The 16,154-nt window shown below is 46.6% G+C and overlaps 5 protein-coding genes across 5 annotated transcripts; 3 read left to right on the plus strand and 2 right to left on the minus strand.

The window, feature by feature from the left end:
• Positions 1-6: 6 nt before the first annotated feature.
• Positions 7-1,147, plus strand: JR316_0003111 (Coiled-coil domain-containing protein 124-like protein; the record flags this gene model as incomplete). The annotated part of the gene is made up of 7 exons (XM_047888892.1): positions 7-102; positions 184-588; positions 649-660; positions 717-767; positions 834-863; positions 925-965; positions 1,042-1,147. 7 exons carry the CDS (start codon positions 7-9, stop codon positions 1,145-1,147), a joined length of 741 nt encoding a protein of 246 aa, XP_047751266.1.
• Positions 1,148-2,401: 1,254 nt separating this feature from the next.
• Positions 2,402-3,184, minus strand: JR316_0003112 (uncharacterized protein; the record flags this gene model as incomplete). Its single annotated transcript, XM_047888893.1, has 2 exons — positions 2,402-2,831; positions 2,910-3,184. 2 exons carry the CDS (start codon positions 3,182-3,184, stop codon positions 2,402-2,404), a joined length of 705 nt encoding a protein of 234 aa, XP_047751267.1.
• Positions 3,185-5,048: 1,864 nt separating this feature from the next.
• JR316_0003113 (Carboxypeptidase Y-like protein A) lies at positions 5,049-7,740 on the plus strand (the record flags this gene model as incomplete). Its single annotated transcript, XM_047888894.1, has 8 exons — positions 5,049-5,391; positions 5,448-5,577; positions 5,626-6,308; positions 6,363-6,638; positions 7,132-7,151; positions 7,215-7,390; positions 7,460-7,496; positions 7,690-7,740. 8 exons carry the CDS (start codon positions 5,049-5,051, stop codon positions 7,738-7,740), a joined length of 1,716 nt encoding a protein of 571 aa, XP_047751268.1.
• A 1,090-nt stretch (positions 7,741-8,830) lies between these two features.
• JR316_0003114 (Repressor of filamentous growth 1) lies at positions 8,831-10,301 on the minus strand (the record flags this gene model as incomplete). Its single annotated transcript, XM_047888895.1, has 2 exons — positions 8,831-9,427; positions 9,483-10,301. The coding sequence occupies 2 exons, from the start codon at positions 10,299-10,301 to the stop codon at positions 8,831-8,833; spliced, it is 1,416 nt and encodes a 471-aa protein (XP_047751269.1).
• A 2,345-nt stretch (positions 10,302-12,646) lies between these two features.
• JR316_0003115 (uncharacterized protein) lies at positions 12,647-13,550 on the plus strand (the record flags this gene model as incomplete). The annotated part of the gene is made up of 2 exons (XM_047888896.1): positions 12,647-12,722; positions 12,799-13,550. The coding sequence occupies 2 exons, from the start codon at positions 12,647-12,649 to the stop codon at positions 13,548-13,550; spliced, it is 828 nt and encodes a 275-aa protein (XP_047751270.1).
• Positions 13,551-16,154: the final 2,604 nt, after the last annotated feature.

A 16,154-nucleotide genomic window follows, 5' to 3' on the forward strand; every position in this document is an offset into this window, starting at 1 on the left:
ACCAATATGCCACCAAAGGGTGGTAATGCAAAGAAAGAGAGCGGAAGGGCCAAAAAGGCAGAAAATGAAGCAAAGAAGCAGGAGGCAGCTGCAGCCGAGAAGGTAAACGTCGATCTGTATGATTTATAAACTTGAACTCATACTTACCGCTCTTCCATCTCATATCAAATTCACACATCATAGGAGCGCAAAGAAGCCGAGAAGTGGGTTGACAAGGATGTAAAGGGAGGAAAGGCGAAACAAGAAGAGAAGGAAGAGAAGCGCAAGGCTGAGTTGGCACGCAAAGCCGAGAACGCGCGTCTCCTAGCAGAAGAAGAAAAGGCGGCCGCCTCATCCAAACCAAAGGCTGCATCAGGACCAAAGAAGAAGGCAGCTGCGACACCCAAGCCTGCTGGCCCTGGAGCTATCGCTGCTGGTGGGGGACTGGGAGGACCGTCTAATCCCAAGGCGAAGGAGCCGACGCCGGAGGTGGAGAGTTACGCTGCGACTGGCATTGATAATGCCCTGGATCTGCTCGAGGTTGTCACTGCGAAGATGGACAAAGCAAGCGTTGGGCAGCAGGCCGCTGGGATCGAGAGACATCCTGAGGTACGATCGTGTTTTTCTTGATTGATACCGTGTTTAATCACTTGATTTCTTTTTGTACAGCGTCGGTTTAAAGTATGTCAAGTTTTTCTGAAGATTTATGAATATCAAAATAATATGCACACCCTCAGGCCGCCTTCGAAGCATACCAAGAACGAGAAATGCCCAGAGTCAAAGAAGAGGTAACCTACTTCCCCTTGCTCACTCCGTCTATGACGCAATGCCTAAACACTCTTTTTCTTCCTTAGAACCCTGGCCTGCGGCTGCAACAATACAAGGTTCTTATCTATCTCATTTCAACTTGTCCCAAATATCCTAATGTCAACCTAAAATCTACAGGATCTATTGTACAAACAATTCCAGAAATCACCCGACAATCCGTAAGTACACCACCATCATGCATCTCATTTTACCATGCTCTGCATTTGTTGTTGTTTTAATACGCGTCTTTTCCAGATTCAATCAAGTCACAATCGAGTACAACGCGACAAAGGACGACAAAGTCGAGGCGCTCAAGGCAAAACAGGCGCAAATCGAACAGCGTCTGCGCGAACACAAGTAGGATCGATATTACGTGCATCATTGCATTCAAAATTACGACCTTATCTGTTGCCGTAAACTTCGAGTATCTATCATTCCATGAGTACACTCATCTAGATTCAAAAAATGGTTTCATTTCATCTGCCATGTTTGTTCATCAATCTCTAGTTCATATAAGTATGGGGTTACTATAAAACCTCAGTTCAGTGTACTCTTTATCGACGATCATCATCATCAGACAGCAACCTCGCCATCCGAGATCACCTTTTCCGAGTTACAGTCCACTTGTAGGTAGGTTAGTAGCGGAATGTCCATCTCAGTAAACCGGTTTCTGAAAACTTGATGCTATCAAAACGCCACCTTCACTCGTCCTCGTACGCGTGAGGATGACGTTTGACGCTGATAGGCCCGGCCAGTGCTATCGACGATCACAGAATGTCAATGTCAATGCTCACGAGCAAGGGATGAGCGCTGATCCTGCTCTTTCTTAATCCATCATATCACCAGGGATCATTGAAATCAACAGACTGACGTTGAACGAAATTGAGACGTTCAACGGAATCCATAAATTATGGTAACAACCGCGACGCGAATAGATATAGTTACAAGTGTAAGGAAGTGGTACTATTTATACAACTAAAACAAGATATACAGAAAAAAATAAACCAAGAACGAAGAGAGAACCGACAACATGCAAAAAATTTAGAGGAGTAGATATAGTGGTAGCAATAAGTAACCCAGGAGCGTCTAGCACTGTGCCGCAGGATTTCAGAGAGTATCATACAAAGTATTCCTGTAGAAAGAATGGGAATAGGTCAGCTTCCGTGGTCGTTGTTAATTTAAGACGAGTCGGGCAGCATCGATAAGATCAGTATTTAAAAGGCAATATTCGTTTTGTCTCCACAAGAGTCAGAACAGGTCTGAATGTGTATCATCCCGCAAGCGATGGGCCGTGTGTAAAGGGGGGGTAGAAAGGAGCAAGAACTCACGGGTATGTTTAGGTAATCAATACAGTAGGTGTTGTAGAGCAAGAACCTAAGGGGAGAAGTAGGATATTAGTATGAGTCGAATAGGGGATAATTGTGGAAGGACGTGTAAAAACAAAGGATCAGAATTAAAAGGCAATATCGGTTTGTCCTCAAAAAAATTCGGAACAGGTCTGATAATGTTTCATCATACGATGGCGAGAGGACAGGAGGAAGAAGGTAAAGATAGAAAGAGCACAATGATGATCGTCAGGGCGCAAATGACTCACAATAGAGCAAGAAGGAGGGCACTAGTTGGAGGAGATAGGTGGAGGCATGGCGGTGGCGAAGGACCTCCATTTCTCTCTTGCCGGCGCAGTCTCGCCGTACACCCACTGGTCTTCCGAAATTTCGACTGTAAGATGCGCGTCGCAGTCCTCGACGTACACCCCTACACCGGACCCGTCCATGGGGTCCAGCAACTGCTCGAAGGCTGGTTGCTCTTCGAACGTCTGCAGCCTGCGGAGAGCCTGAATAAGGTCGTCGGCCAGGGGCGTGGCGTTCGGAGGGTCCTCTTTGATCTGTTCCCACCCCACAGGGGGTGAGCCAGGAGGCGAGATGAGGAAGTTCTTCTCGATCGCAGGAGGCTTCAAGTAGCTCGTGGTGGGGATCCAGGAGCGTTCGCCTCGTGGAATTAGGGGGTTAGGATCCGCACGGTACACGCGCAGCACAATCTGAGAGCTGAAAAAGATACACCCAAGTCAGCATGAGAGGATTCGGGATAGTTGAGCATAAAAGCGATCTGGAGAGAAGTCTCACCTGTCGAAGCCGCCATCGATGATGATGGGGTCGCTTTTGGCTTTTGCCAACTCCGCGTGGTGATCGTACTCATAAACGATGATAACGCGTCCAAAACCCGGGAGGGGTACCCACTGGTTGATATCACCAAAGGACGCAAAATGGTCGCGCAGCATGTTCAAAATCAACGGGTCAAAAAAGGACTTTGGCAGCGAGGTCACCGCCAGGGTGTTTGTGGGCTCAAGAACGGGAGGAGAAGAGGGCTCTGCGGGAGCTGTGAGGAACATTCTGGCCATGGTTGCGGAGGTGAATTGGGGAAAGGGAGAAGAGGGCGGGTGGAGGAGAAGATTGCGTTGGGCCGTCTCTTAAAGGTAATTTTTAAGGCTTTTCCCGAATTACATAATCTAGGTATCAATATATAGCTGTGCAGTTTATAATCGATGGTCCCCACCCTCAATATTTCAATTGCTGTGAGCCTGTGGCACAGCACCAGTGACGGTGTTCTATCTTAATTTTTTCGCAGTCCAGCCAAGGTCAACTTTCCGATATCGCAGCATTCAACAAAGGACCTGTGCTGAATTCAGAGTTTTCTCGTCCAAAAGGACTGCCCACTGTGTACACCGGCATGTCAGGAAAAGTTGCCGGACAGACATTTCTTAGACATCTCGTCTGCGGCACACAGAATGCAATACACGAGGTAGTTGCATATATAGCATTGCCACTGGACTACTTAAATCGATTGACAAGGTACGTTGAAAGATATTATTGCCATCTATTACCTCTGAACTTCGGCAAAACTGTGACATAGATTTTGTATACATACAATTGTGGGTAATCAAAGACATTCAATTTTAAGGCGAGCCGTTGCGCCAAATATGGTGATCATGGCAAACATCTAAAGTACCTAAAAAGTGCTTTATATTGTGAAGAAATTGACCTTGTTCATCAATTTTCACGAGCAGGATCTTCACCCAAAAATTTGGCGGTGGTCATAAAAAATTGCTAAAATCTCGGAAACTCATTACCTGCCTTGGCTTCGAGTTTTTAGATAGCTTTCAATACTCTTTTTGTGTCCTAAAATTTAAAAGAACTATCAACATAATCAGAACGCATGATAACTGACCGTACTAATCTTGTTGTGCGACTCTGTGGATAGAGATATACTTGGATTAGCTTGGATTTCTGCCAATTAACTGAATTTAAAAGCCAGAATTCCCATGTCGTGTTAACCAAACCAAATTACACATTTTTACTATAGGTGTACCAGCCATATCCATGTAATCTGCTTAGGAATTTGTGCACTGACTCACAAAGACATTGACGTATTTTTAGCAGAACACGTTGTCAACACGTTATTATGCTCGGATTTGACATAGCAATACGCAGGTTTCTAGCGTGGAGTAAGGACGCACAGCTTAGCTCAACTTGATATCGAAATATCTGTATTCTCGGTAATGATGACTGACTGTAACTGCCTTCCATATAACGGGCCGCAATTTCAGCGATAAAGGCTGGATATTATGCTTCCTCAGAAGCAGTTCTGTATACAACGAGGAACTTTCTGCACACATCTTACCCCGGAAAATCAAATGTACGGATTGTAAGTGGGAATATGTGATACGTCGATGCCCTTACATGTAGATATGGGTCGCCTATGACAAGCAAATAAGCTGATAGGGGTAGTTAAATTTAAGCAGTTGTTCGACTAGACTAGTCATACTGTGAGAGAATTCAAGAAGTGCTGGCAAGAAACAATATCCACCAATAACTCCTCATTTTGCCCCCCTGCGAATAAATGGCTTGATCATAATAAAGCAGAGTCTAGCATAACACAATCTCAGTATTATATTATGGCATCTAAGTACATTTTTCTACAAGAAGAGCACGTACAAATGATTATCCGACAATTGGTGGAAAGAAAGCAGGTGCAAGGCTGAATCATGATTGCATCATCCATCACATCAGATTTGCCTGGTTCTAGTACGACACAGTTCCGCAGAAAATGTAAAAATACAGGTTAGTATGATATGATTTATCCCATAGTGACATAGTCAGAGTAAATACAGAGTTTCGTCTCAATAATGTCAACTTCGTTATTGCGGATCGGACAAAAAAGTCAGTTGGTCACGTGTGTGGTTCGTTTTGATGACATCACTATTAATGTCCGTGCGCAACGCGGACCATGTGCACGGCGCACAGAGCACACCGCAGCAGGCAGTGGCAGCACAACGCCTTCCTTATCCTATCTCTGCGATGAGGTCCTTATTCCTGATATCTTTGGTGGCCACCTCTCTCAATATAGCTGCAGGGGCACCTCCTAGTGGACTCTACAATGAAGCTTTGTCGTTCCAGAAACCTTTCCTCGATATATCAGGGGACGAATTTCTTGATGTTGCCTCGGAGTGGCTGGACGACGCCAAGAAGGCGATTCTGAAAGGGAAGAAAAACCTTGACAAGTGGTTCCATGATGGACGAGAATTCATAAAGCAAGATAACTTGCTCTGTAAGTCCGTGTTATATTCCTCATAATGCGACACATTCTGATTTTGTTGTTCTTAGACGAATATATTACGCATCCTGAATTCCAGAAATATGATTTGAGGGTGACGGAACCCAAGCTTTGTGACCCAACCGTCAAACAATTGTCAGGGTATCTCGACATTGCTGAAGACAAGCATTTATTCTTCTGGTTGGCATCTTTGTCCATGTTCAGATAACGACTCACCAGGCTTTCAAGGTTCTTCGAGTCTCGCAATGCTCCCGCCGATGCACCCTTAATCCTTTGGTTGAACGGTGGCCCTGGTTGCAGTTCCTCTACAGGGCTTCTTTTTGAACTCGGACCGTGTGCTGTTGCCAATGAAGGCCGCAACGTTACTTCAAACCCCTATAGCTGGAATACTAATGCAAACATAATATTCCTCGACCAACCGGTGAACGTCGGGTACTCTTATGCTGATGACGGAACTTCTGTCAACAACTCTCCGGTTGCAGGGAAAGATGTCTACGCTTTCCTTGAACTCTTCCTGAATAGATACCCGCAATACTCTAAAGCACCATTCCATATTGCAGCGGAGAGTTACGGCGGCACTTATGCTCCCAACATCGCGAATGTCATCTTCAAAGCCAACCAAGAACTTGCGGTTTCGCCCAAGGCACACGTCAAACATATTAACCTTGCCTCAGTGATCCTCGCCAATGGCCTCACCGATCCGTATATTCAGCACGGCTCGATTGCTGACTGGGCATGCGAAGGGCCATATGCTGTCTACAATGATCCACAAGGTCCGGAATGCGAGGCTTTACGCACCAAGATACCCACATGCCAGAGACTCGTCAAGAGTTGTTATAATTTCAATTCCAGGTTCACTTGTGTCCCGGCGATGGCATATTGCAACTCCCAACTTTTCGGCCCTCTCATGCGTAAGTTTTGCGCTTTTTTGGTTCTACTTTTAAATCTTACGTACGTACCTAAAGAACTTGGGCTAAACCCATATGACGTTCGTCGTAAATGCGACCGTAACTCGGACGGGCCTCTTTGCTACAAACAAATGGAATGGATCGATACTTGGATGAATGAGCCCTCCAATAAAGCTGCCATTGGAGTTAATCCTTCAAGAAATTTCGAATCGTGTAACATGGCTGTGAACCAGGCATTCGCTCTGGCGGGCGATGGCGCTCACAATAGCGCCATCCTACTTCCAGAGTTGATTAACTCCGGCATAAGATTACTGGTCTATGCAGGCAATGCCGGTGAGTGCAACCTTCAAAGCCTCTATCATTCTCTATTTTCTTTGTCCTGCTATCTGGGAAGCGTCAATGTTGTGGTCAACCTTGTTGTGTGCTTGAATTCTATGTTGTTTCCTTGTTCTCGCTGTCGACGACCTTGTTGTTAAAAGCGATGCCGCCGCCGTTACACGTTGCACGCTCAACTGTGGGTAGCTCGGATCATACTACCATCCAGTACTCCGTTGTCCGGTTGTCATTCCCATTATCATGCATGATACACGGTGCCTCATTTGGTTCCGCTATCGGCCTTGGTCTCTGTTACCGGGATTATGTTCTCGTTTGGCCGGTCACCGTCGTCGTTACACGTTCCTCGTTGCACGATAGGCATGCAACGTTTTACAGCGACAACAAGGGCTTCTTTGTGCGAACGCTTTCTTCTTGTTTTTTTGTTTTTTTTTTTTTGTTTCGACGAAAGGGATTACACGACCGTACTGAATGTCGCTCTTGTTTCTTCCAGATATGATGTGCAACTTCATTGTATGTCTCCCAACTAATCCATGGCGATGTTCTGTAATGATTTTTTTTGTTTTCCAAATTTAGGGAAACGAACGATGGGTCGAAAAGCTTGAGACTCAATTCACTTCCGAATTCACGCAGGCGCAGCCAGTTCCTTGGATCACTATTGAAACTGGCCGCAGTGCCGGCACAGTTCGAAGCGCCGGTGGAGGTGGTTTCGGAGCTGGAAACGTTACTTTTGTTACTGTTCATGAAGCAGGGTAAGGATTTCATTACAAACTTTCTGTTACTTTCGACTAGCAAAGCTAACCCAGTCTACTCACTCACAGTCATATGGTGCCATACGATCAGCCGGAAGCAGCATTGGTATGTCATCTCCTCTTGTTCCGGTCTGCACTCCGAGTGTTGGCCTTGGCATGTCCGCCGCCGCCATCCCGTACTTGCGAACTGCGGCCTGCAAGGCCCGCGGGCATCGTAGAACGTGCTAAAGCGTCGGACTTCTATGCGGAAAGTTTGAAATAAAGTTCTGACTCCGCTTCCCCGGTGTTTTCTTTTGCAGGACCTTATTACGCGATGGACCCAGGACATTTCTCTGTCGGTTACTAATTAAGGACGCGCGTCGCGATCGCGTTCAAGACGCGTAGTTCGGGTGTGGGGTACAATAGGGCCCCGCCGGTGGGGCTTCATCATCTTTCGTCGTCATTTGTGATTCGATTTGATGGAGTATACGCGTCTTGAGAGGAGACAATACGGTTTGGATACATATTGCTCATTAACGGAAACCTTCCTATTTTCTTGTGGACTGCATAGATCAACGGTGTATTGCTGTGTGATTTTTCTAGATAGTAACGTTATGTATGATGAATTTACCGAAGGGATAATTCGACGTCACGCGTCAAGTCGCGTCTTTGTTTACACTAATGAGTTATTCAGGGGCATGACATGTCTAACGGCGCGTTCTTGTTGTCGTCCTTTGTTGTTGTGCTAAGTACGCTTTTTACTCTCGCTGATAGTCTGCTCTTTTTCGAAGTCCGGTTCACGGCCATTCATACGACTCAGACATTCTCAATGTCTTTCAAGGCCTTCGAAATAGGCGTTCAGAAATGAGAAGAGCGCAAATGAACTTCGTTTCAGAAAGGCTATAGAAAATACAGAAAACGCGTACTACGACACAGAATAAATATAATCCAACAACAACAAAAAGCAACCTCAGAATATACAGGAGAGAATACAAGTGGAAAGTCAAGAAATACAGTTGTGGCGAAGGGGTTTCTCTTTTGACCCGGTTTCGCGACAGGATGGGGTATGATGAATAAGTTACAGAACAGAAAAGAATAATGATAATGAATAAAGATATGGGGGTGGGTGGATGTTGTTACACAGATTCCGAATGAAGAGAGACCTGATGAAATAATACAAGTGGAAGCACTAGCCAGAGGAGCAGAAGGCAGAAGGCAGAGGCAAAGGGAGAAGCAGAAGCGGGAAGGAATACAAATCGGGAAAGTCGCCAAATAGAAGGGTAAAGACGACGATTTCCTGATAAACCGAAACAAAAGCCAACTTGAACGAAGGGTGAAGTAAAGAGATGGACCTGGACCTAGAGCTGTCCCCTAGAACCAAATACCGTGATTTTTGGACGCTAAGAGAAGGTGAAAAAGGTTGGCAGAGAAATGAAAGAAAAAGAAGTCAGATGCGGGCGTCTAATAACTCAGATTGAATAATTCTTCGGCATCCATAGAGTAGATGGCCTCGGGAGTGGCGCCTGGCAGGTCGATAGGGGTACATCCAGTAGAATGGAGACCGTAGTCTGCCATACTCGACAAGTTTACGCCATTACCTGACTCGTCGTACTCTGGAATGGTGGGTACCGTGGAGCCAAGTGGAGAAGGGTCGGACGCCGAGTCCTGTGTGTTAGCATCAGATCCCAGTTCGTCACCCGCCGCTGTGGGTGCGGCGGCCTCTTCTGGATAGCTCTGGAGCTGAGGCATCCAAATATCGCCTTGTGCGCTGTAGTGACCCTGTCCCATGTTAAATAACTGGGATGGCGCGATGGGGTTGCCGCCGCTGGTGAATTCGGTGAGCATGGATCCGCCAGAGATGTCGATGCCAGAGAGGAGAGAGACTGAGGTCGACGAGAGGAACTGTGTTGGCTGTGGTACTGCCGCAACCATGCGCTCGCCATTCCAGTTGAGAAGGGAGGAACTGGATGCCTGGAGAAGTCGGGGAAGGGGTGCTGGGGATACAGAGTATTCTCCTTGGGCGACGTCGGACATGATTCGCGTAGAAGTAGATAGATACTGTTCGAGTTCTCGTCAATGAACATGCTAAATTTCAGAGTATACAGGAACATACCTCTTGAGAGGAGCGCCTCTGGGTATCAGGGCCGACGGTCGAGTTTGAGATAGTAATCCATCCTTGACTCGCAGTAGACCTCAAGCGTCGATGCTGCACTGGCTCCGTTTTCAGCTCGGGGACGGAAACGGATCGTCGAGGTCGCATTCTGTTCATGGTAAGGTCGGCCACCGACGTATGACGCGTAACAGTGGGGGAAGCAGGCTCCTTATCGGACGCGTTGGGAGCTGGGACCTTCTCTGGAGAGCCACTCTGCTGTTTGTTGGGAGAGGAGCGCGTCTGGCGCCGTCGGCCTGCGGCACTTTTCTTGGGTCGGTATCTGTAGTCGGGATATCTACGCGCGTGCTCGTTCCTCTCGCCATTGGCGCGTTCCTTCCAGTAGAGACGCTCCTCCGGGGGAAGGTGGTGCCAGGCCTCGGCTGCCTGCTTGGAGAGAGTCTTCTCGGCCTCTGCACCGGGAGGGCGTCTGACGCGCTTGCCCTCACGCGAATGCTTCCGGACGTAGTCGCAGCGGAACAAAATGAACTCGTTCCGGGGACGCGCGACCCACGACGGATCAGCGTGTTTCCCGTGGCCTTCGACGCGTTTCTCGTTCGGAGACTCGCCGTCAGATGAAAGGGGCGAGTTGCTGGATGCAGGAGAGGTAGACTCGAAGTTTCTCGACGTAACGCGTCGCGGAGCGCGTCTAATAGGATTGGGCTCGGATATGTGGAACGTGGGGTTCTGGAGAGGGAGGAGAGGGCTCGAGGAGAGAGCGACGTCGAGGTAGTCCTCGTTGTCGGGAGGCGCCCATCCAAGTACGCGAGATAGTGAAGGCATCGCGCTAATAATTGAGGGTTGGGTGGAAAGATAGAGTTGTAATCTATATCGCCCCTTTTCAAGCAGCACAGAATTCTACGCTGCTCAACCTAGTATAGATCTAAAGCTCGATCTCAGATGCTCAAGTGACCTCGATCACGATCGCATACCCCAAATAGAATGCCAAGTAAATGTATATCCCGCTCGATGCTGTCTTCATCCCGGCCGGCCATCCATGCATATCGATGAATGCCAAAGTTCCTGCGCAGTTTTCCCACATCTGGAGAACGGTTTCGAGTGCAGCTGTGGTGAGAGGTCTACCACTCATCTCAGGCTCTCCTACACTGTCATAAGCTTTGGATTTCATACATTTCGATTGCATTTCGAAGGAAAACCGCGGTTGAGCTATTTTTAGCCTGTGCATTACACGATCATAAAAGACCCCTATTTCTCATTCCGTCTCTGTGTAGAATGCTCCGAGATAACCAAGAAAAAGCCTCGACCGCCATCGACTTTGCTGTGAACAAATAAAAACATCCAATGATAAGCAGCGAATTGGGGTCCGAGATATGGCAGAATGCAGGGAACTGAATGGTGATTACCTCTATGTGCAGTAAGCGCTCGTGGAACCCGTATGTCGAGTTGGCAACAAATAGAGTAGAGAGGGCGTTATGAATTCACAAATGAATAAGTTACCAGGCCGACTTGCAACTATCTTAAACCATCTCAGACTGGTTTGTATACAGACTCCAAGAAGAGGGATAGCAACACTACTCCTCTGCAGAATGAATTCCTCGAGCAAAACACAGATAAACACAAATATATATATAGTTCTACGATTACCAACCAAATGGAAACAAAAGAAATGGATCCGAATGAGGTCATTTACACAGTAACCATGTAAATTATCAGTACACAGATTATAGGCCTCCGCTACTCATTTTTCGATCGTGACCCCATAATTTCGAGCCGGAACCAAATGTGGTAGCACACGTACTAGTCCTACATGGGCACTGACCGAGTCGTAATGTAATTGAACGCCGATTGCTCACATGCGCCAGCAAAACCAAATACAACCATCCAATCAGGTACATAATCAGTGGAGGCAAATAACCATGCCCATTCTTTACAACGTGCTGGGACTCGCAGAAAAAAATCCTACCAGAGCGCAGGGAACTATGCTCATGTAATTTCCGAAATATTCGGTCTACTTCTTTGGGCATCACAGAAAGCAAACATGCGACCGTTCTGTACAAGAATCCTCCATCGGATCTAACAATAATTCAGAGAAAAATAATCGGCCAGCTTGAAGTTGAGAACCAGCCTCTGTTTGTACCTTTTCCAAATTTCTCGATGGGTAGATGATATGGTTTTGGAAGCCAATGAAGTGCCAAAAGGCATAGCAAGTAATTGACAACGAGCTAAAGCGAGGATGGTGATACTATTTAGCAGATTCATTGGTCAATCTGTTATCGCCAGTGAGAGTGACCAGAGATCATAAGAGCCAAAGATGTTCCTGACAAGTAAAACAAAAAAAAAAAATTCTGTCGACAGCAAAGTATACACAGAGGAAGAGTTCTTTGGTCTGATTTACGTCAGTAAAAACCTAGGTGACGAAGGCATCATATCACCACCCAGCGTGCTCCAGGGGTAAGAGGCAGTCATAAACTTGTCACCACATTAAATATAATCGAACTGTCTTTGCCAAGTCGTGGAGAATCTTCATCCATAGAGAAAGCGCGACGTTTCGAAGAAAGGCCAATGAGAAGCGATTGTGTGTTCACAATCCGCAGAGTTTTAACCTTCAAAGGCTGGCAAGGACATAAAAGGGGTCCGCAGACGACTTTCAGAAAGTGCACCTTACAGAAAGGCAGCTTTGACAGCCTATGCCGCAGAGGGACCGCCGCGAATGACACAGGTTCTTGACAGTCATCGAGCTGCGACGGGGACAAACCGCCGGAAACGTGAAGCCATCGCACCCGCTCGCCTCCGGTGGGCAAGGAAAGCGGTCACGTGAACGTCGGGTAATTGATGGTTGCCTAATTAAGACGCCTGGCATGTGTCACTGAGAAAGAGCGGACTCAAGGCTGCTCGCTCCTCCTTTGTTATATTTACCCACCATCTGCTCGATGAGCTGGCCAACTTGAGAGACCATAAAGCCTGATGCGCTGAGTATCTCCAAAGGACCGCTATATTTCGACAAAACGCTTTTTCTTGTACCCTTTTTTCTCCTTTTCCACGGCATTTCACGAACCTTTGCACCGACGTCACTATCTAAAATTCTGGAACCCTCACAGGAGAAGCTGGAGAGAGATTCAGAGCAATTGAAGAGAACCTTTCTTACTAAACCCCATACCTTATTCCTTATGAGCTCCATGGCCCACGAAAACGCAGCTTTAGTAGCTAAACGAGAAATACCCAAGATCAATGGATCAGCGACTGGTATGTCTTTTTCCCTAATTTGGATTGCGTGTGTATCAACCGTCAAATTGATATCTCTTTTTAAAAGCTTTCGTAGTCCTTGTGGTTGTTCTGGTCTTGATCATCCTTGTTGCATGTTCAGCAATCGCTTACATCCTAAGAGCGGATATGGCGGAGGATGAAGAAGCGTTGACGCAGAGTAGTCGGGGCCGTTACCGGATATCGCGGGAAGGACAATCATACCCTAAACGTTCAAGAAACTGGCTCTCAGACATTCTTCACCTTCCAAGGTCTCGTCAACGAAGCCCAAAAATGCGATCTGACAAACCCAGAATCGTCGTCGGGCACGCTGGGCAGGGCTGGATACCCGCAGGAAGTGGCAATGACTTTGATTTCGATTCCAGCGATAATCTGCCCTCTCAAAAGCGCAATCAGTCCACGCCTACAAAAACGCGGCTGGCTGATCAGGACACGTCGTCATTGGCGACGCCGCGGTCTTCTATTGCAGGCTCCCAACAACATGTATCTCGAATGTACAGTTCGACGTCTGATGCTACATCGAGTGTGCGCTTTGACCCCCACAGTCTGCGTGGTCTTTCTTATGCAGACACTTCACTCTCGGCTCAGGGGATCATCCCCAGTATTCAATCACAACTTTATTCTCCGCCATCTTCTCCATCACTATCACCTATCCCGCATGATCCCAGTCAAACTCCGTTGACCACTTTAGAATCACTAAAACACTCCAGATCCCTCGATTCTCTTGATGGGCCCAGTCAGCTTCTTGCTTCCACTCGTCCGTCGGTCCGAACCTTCGAAGGAGGGACAAAATTTATTGAAGCCCTGTAACTGTAAAACCAATTGGACTCCTCATTCCTTTTTTGTTTATTTTGTTTAAAGCTTTGCTTTCTTTGCTTGGACTTTCAATGCTCTCATTATTCAGTAGTGTCTTTCTTGTACGAGTATTTCAATTGTAATTTACGCACGCAACTTTGTACAGTTCTTGTTTTCCAAAAACCTTTCACAGTTCTCGTCTGAATTAAACAGCCTGTCGGAAAGTTTTTGGTCCCTACTTATTGTGAAAGCACCCTTTTACTAAATAGCCGTTGATGAACCATGTGTCTCTCGATGTCTTGATATGATTATGTGAAGACTTACGCGTTCTGAATAACATTTTCAGAATCGGGCAGACGTTGGCATTTTTTGATGATGCAGGTGGTGGGGGCCCTTATCTCGACCGTGGACATATAAGAAGTTAGAATGGTCATCGTTAGTTAGTACAGCAACACCTTGACACCCACTTAAACGCTCCCCTAGCACCTCTGGAGCACTATGAAGAAGTACCCCATCTCACTAAATCACACTACGTAGCCGTGCATCCCAATGTCCGTACTGGTGATGTTCGACCATGTAGTAGCTGACGGCAGTGAATCATGATGTACCTCTTCCAAAATGCTCATAAGATTACCGACACTGGATGTTGACTTATCTCGCAACTTGATTTTTCGAGATAGACCATGACCATGCAAACATGCAAACATGCATAACATGTAGATCCACTAGCAGATCATCACAATGTCACCTCAAACCTAAATAGACGGCATCAAAATTAAAACTTTGCCTCGCTGCTAATTTCAATATCAGGATAGGGGAAAAGGCTATACTCCGTTAATGAGAGGATGACGGTCACTCCAGTGGAGACAAACTTAGCTCTCTCAACGACGTGTTACTAACCCTCTGCCTTTCCGATATAAATGGTCTGGCTTTTACCTTTCGGAGGTTATGTTTTTGGGGTTTCTGTCATTTCATCCATTGCATATACCTCATCTATGACGGCACGGCTTCCTGTTCTGTTACCAGCTGATGGGTGCTTTCGAACACAGAAGTCGGAAAAACATCACACGGAGGCTAAACTTCAGCTTTCTTCTCGCCTTCTGATGACAGAGTAGAAGAGATAGTATAGAACCAACGAACCGCGCTAGAAAATCAAGATAAGAAAGATAAAATATCGATACACGAGGTGGTTGTATGGTCTCGTCATTTCTTTCTCATTCGAGTAATGAGGTGAGGGTCAAATGAGGAGATCAAATCGTGTCTGCATATTTGGTGTTGAGTTCACAGACTGGCACGTGCGCAAGTTCACGGGTAGAGACGCGACACCCATCATTTTGGCGGGTGTCCTCTTTCAACGTTCAACCCTCAACCCTCAGGAGCAAACTGGAAACGGAGAGCACGACGCCCTGAATGATTCTATTTACTTCTCGAAGGGACCACTTTAGGGCGTGTACACGTCACAGGTATAACCCTCTTTCAGGCGGGTCTCAAATATTTCAAAATTTATCTTATCATGGCGTCGTCTTCTACTCTTGCAAAGGCGCTAATCTGCACCAACGTGTCCCTACAGTCTCGGTGTCTTTTGTGCCACCTATGTCACTCAGGAACAAAGGGAAATGTGGCGCACTCTCGGACTGCACTGCGCAGGTACTATCGTTTGGCTTAGCTAATTGTTGCGGGATGTAGGTCGGAAGACCCTGAACGCCCTGAAGAAGGTTGACATTCATTATCTGTCCTATTGCGTCTCTCAGAGCTAAACTCTATTTTTCTGCCTTCGTCAAACTGGACCATGCCTCTATGTCCTCATGTACACCGCCTTGAAATTCTATTGCGTGCTGCTCATGGTTAATCAATCTGGCGCCATCTGGTTTCCATCCCGAATTTACATGTCACAATTCCCCTGAGCTGATTTTTCACTACAAAATTTCTCCTATTCTAGTACTAGTTATTCGCTTCATCGGTCTCTGCTACTACTCAGGGTTTGACAATTGAATCGATCATCAAACTCAACTTCGACAGTCTCTAAATAGTACATTCAAACCGACCGCAGTTCACTCTAAGGCATCATTACGACACTGTGTATCCCCCACTGCATTCAGATTTTTGGGCAAGTTAAAAACGTATCCGGATTTCGGATGAAAGGCGAGCTCGTCTTTGTTTTTTTTGTCAAATCAGGCTTATTTTATTCGCTGTCGATGTAAGATACAGATATCAAGACAACGTCAACAGTGTTCCAGGAGATTCCAGGTTAATATTTATGCCGACTCCCTTTGAGCCACAGAGTAAGCATGATCCACCGAGATATACGATATATTAATGATACTGATATATCCTCCCATTCAGTTGCCCATGTGTCAATCCCCGAGTTGGTTACAGGTTTCCCGTTCCCCAGACATTGCATCTTAATTACCTTGCGCTTTCGGCTTGATGATCCAAGACCTACAACGGTTGCAAGATATCCCGCCCGTTTTGTATTCTCTTGAGCCGGTGTTGCGGACCGACGCACAATGGTGAACAATGGTGAAAGGCCATGTACCTCCTCGTACCCGTCACAGGAACAAATAGACACGTTCCAAACGGCTTGCCATATGATAGCGCAATTCGCTTGCCACAAGGTTT

Source organism: Psilocybe cubensis, chromosome 3 (assembly GCF_017499595.1).
Source record: "Psilocybe cubensis strain MGC-MH-2018 chromosome 3, whole genome shotgun sequence".
In the NCBI taxonomy this organism is placed as follows: domain Eukaryota; kingdom Fungi; phylum Basidiomycota; class Agaricomycetes; order Agaricales; family Agrocybaceae; genus Psilocybe; species Psilocybe cubensis.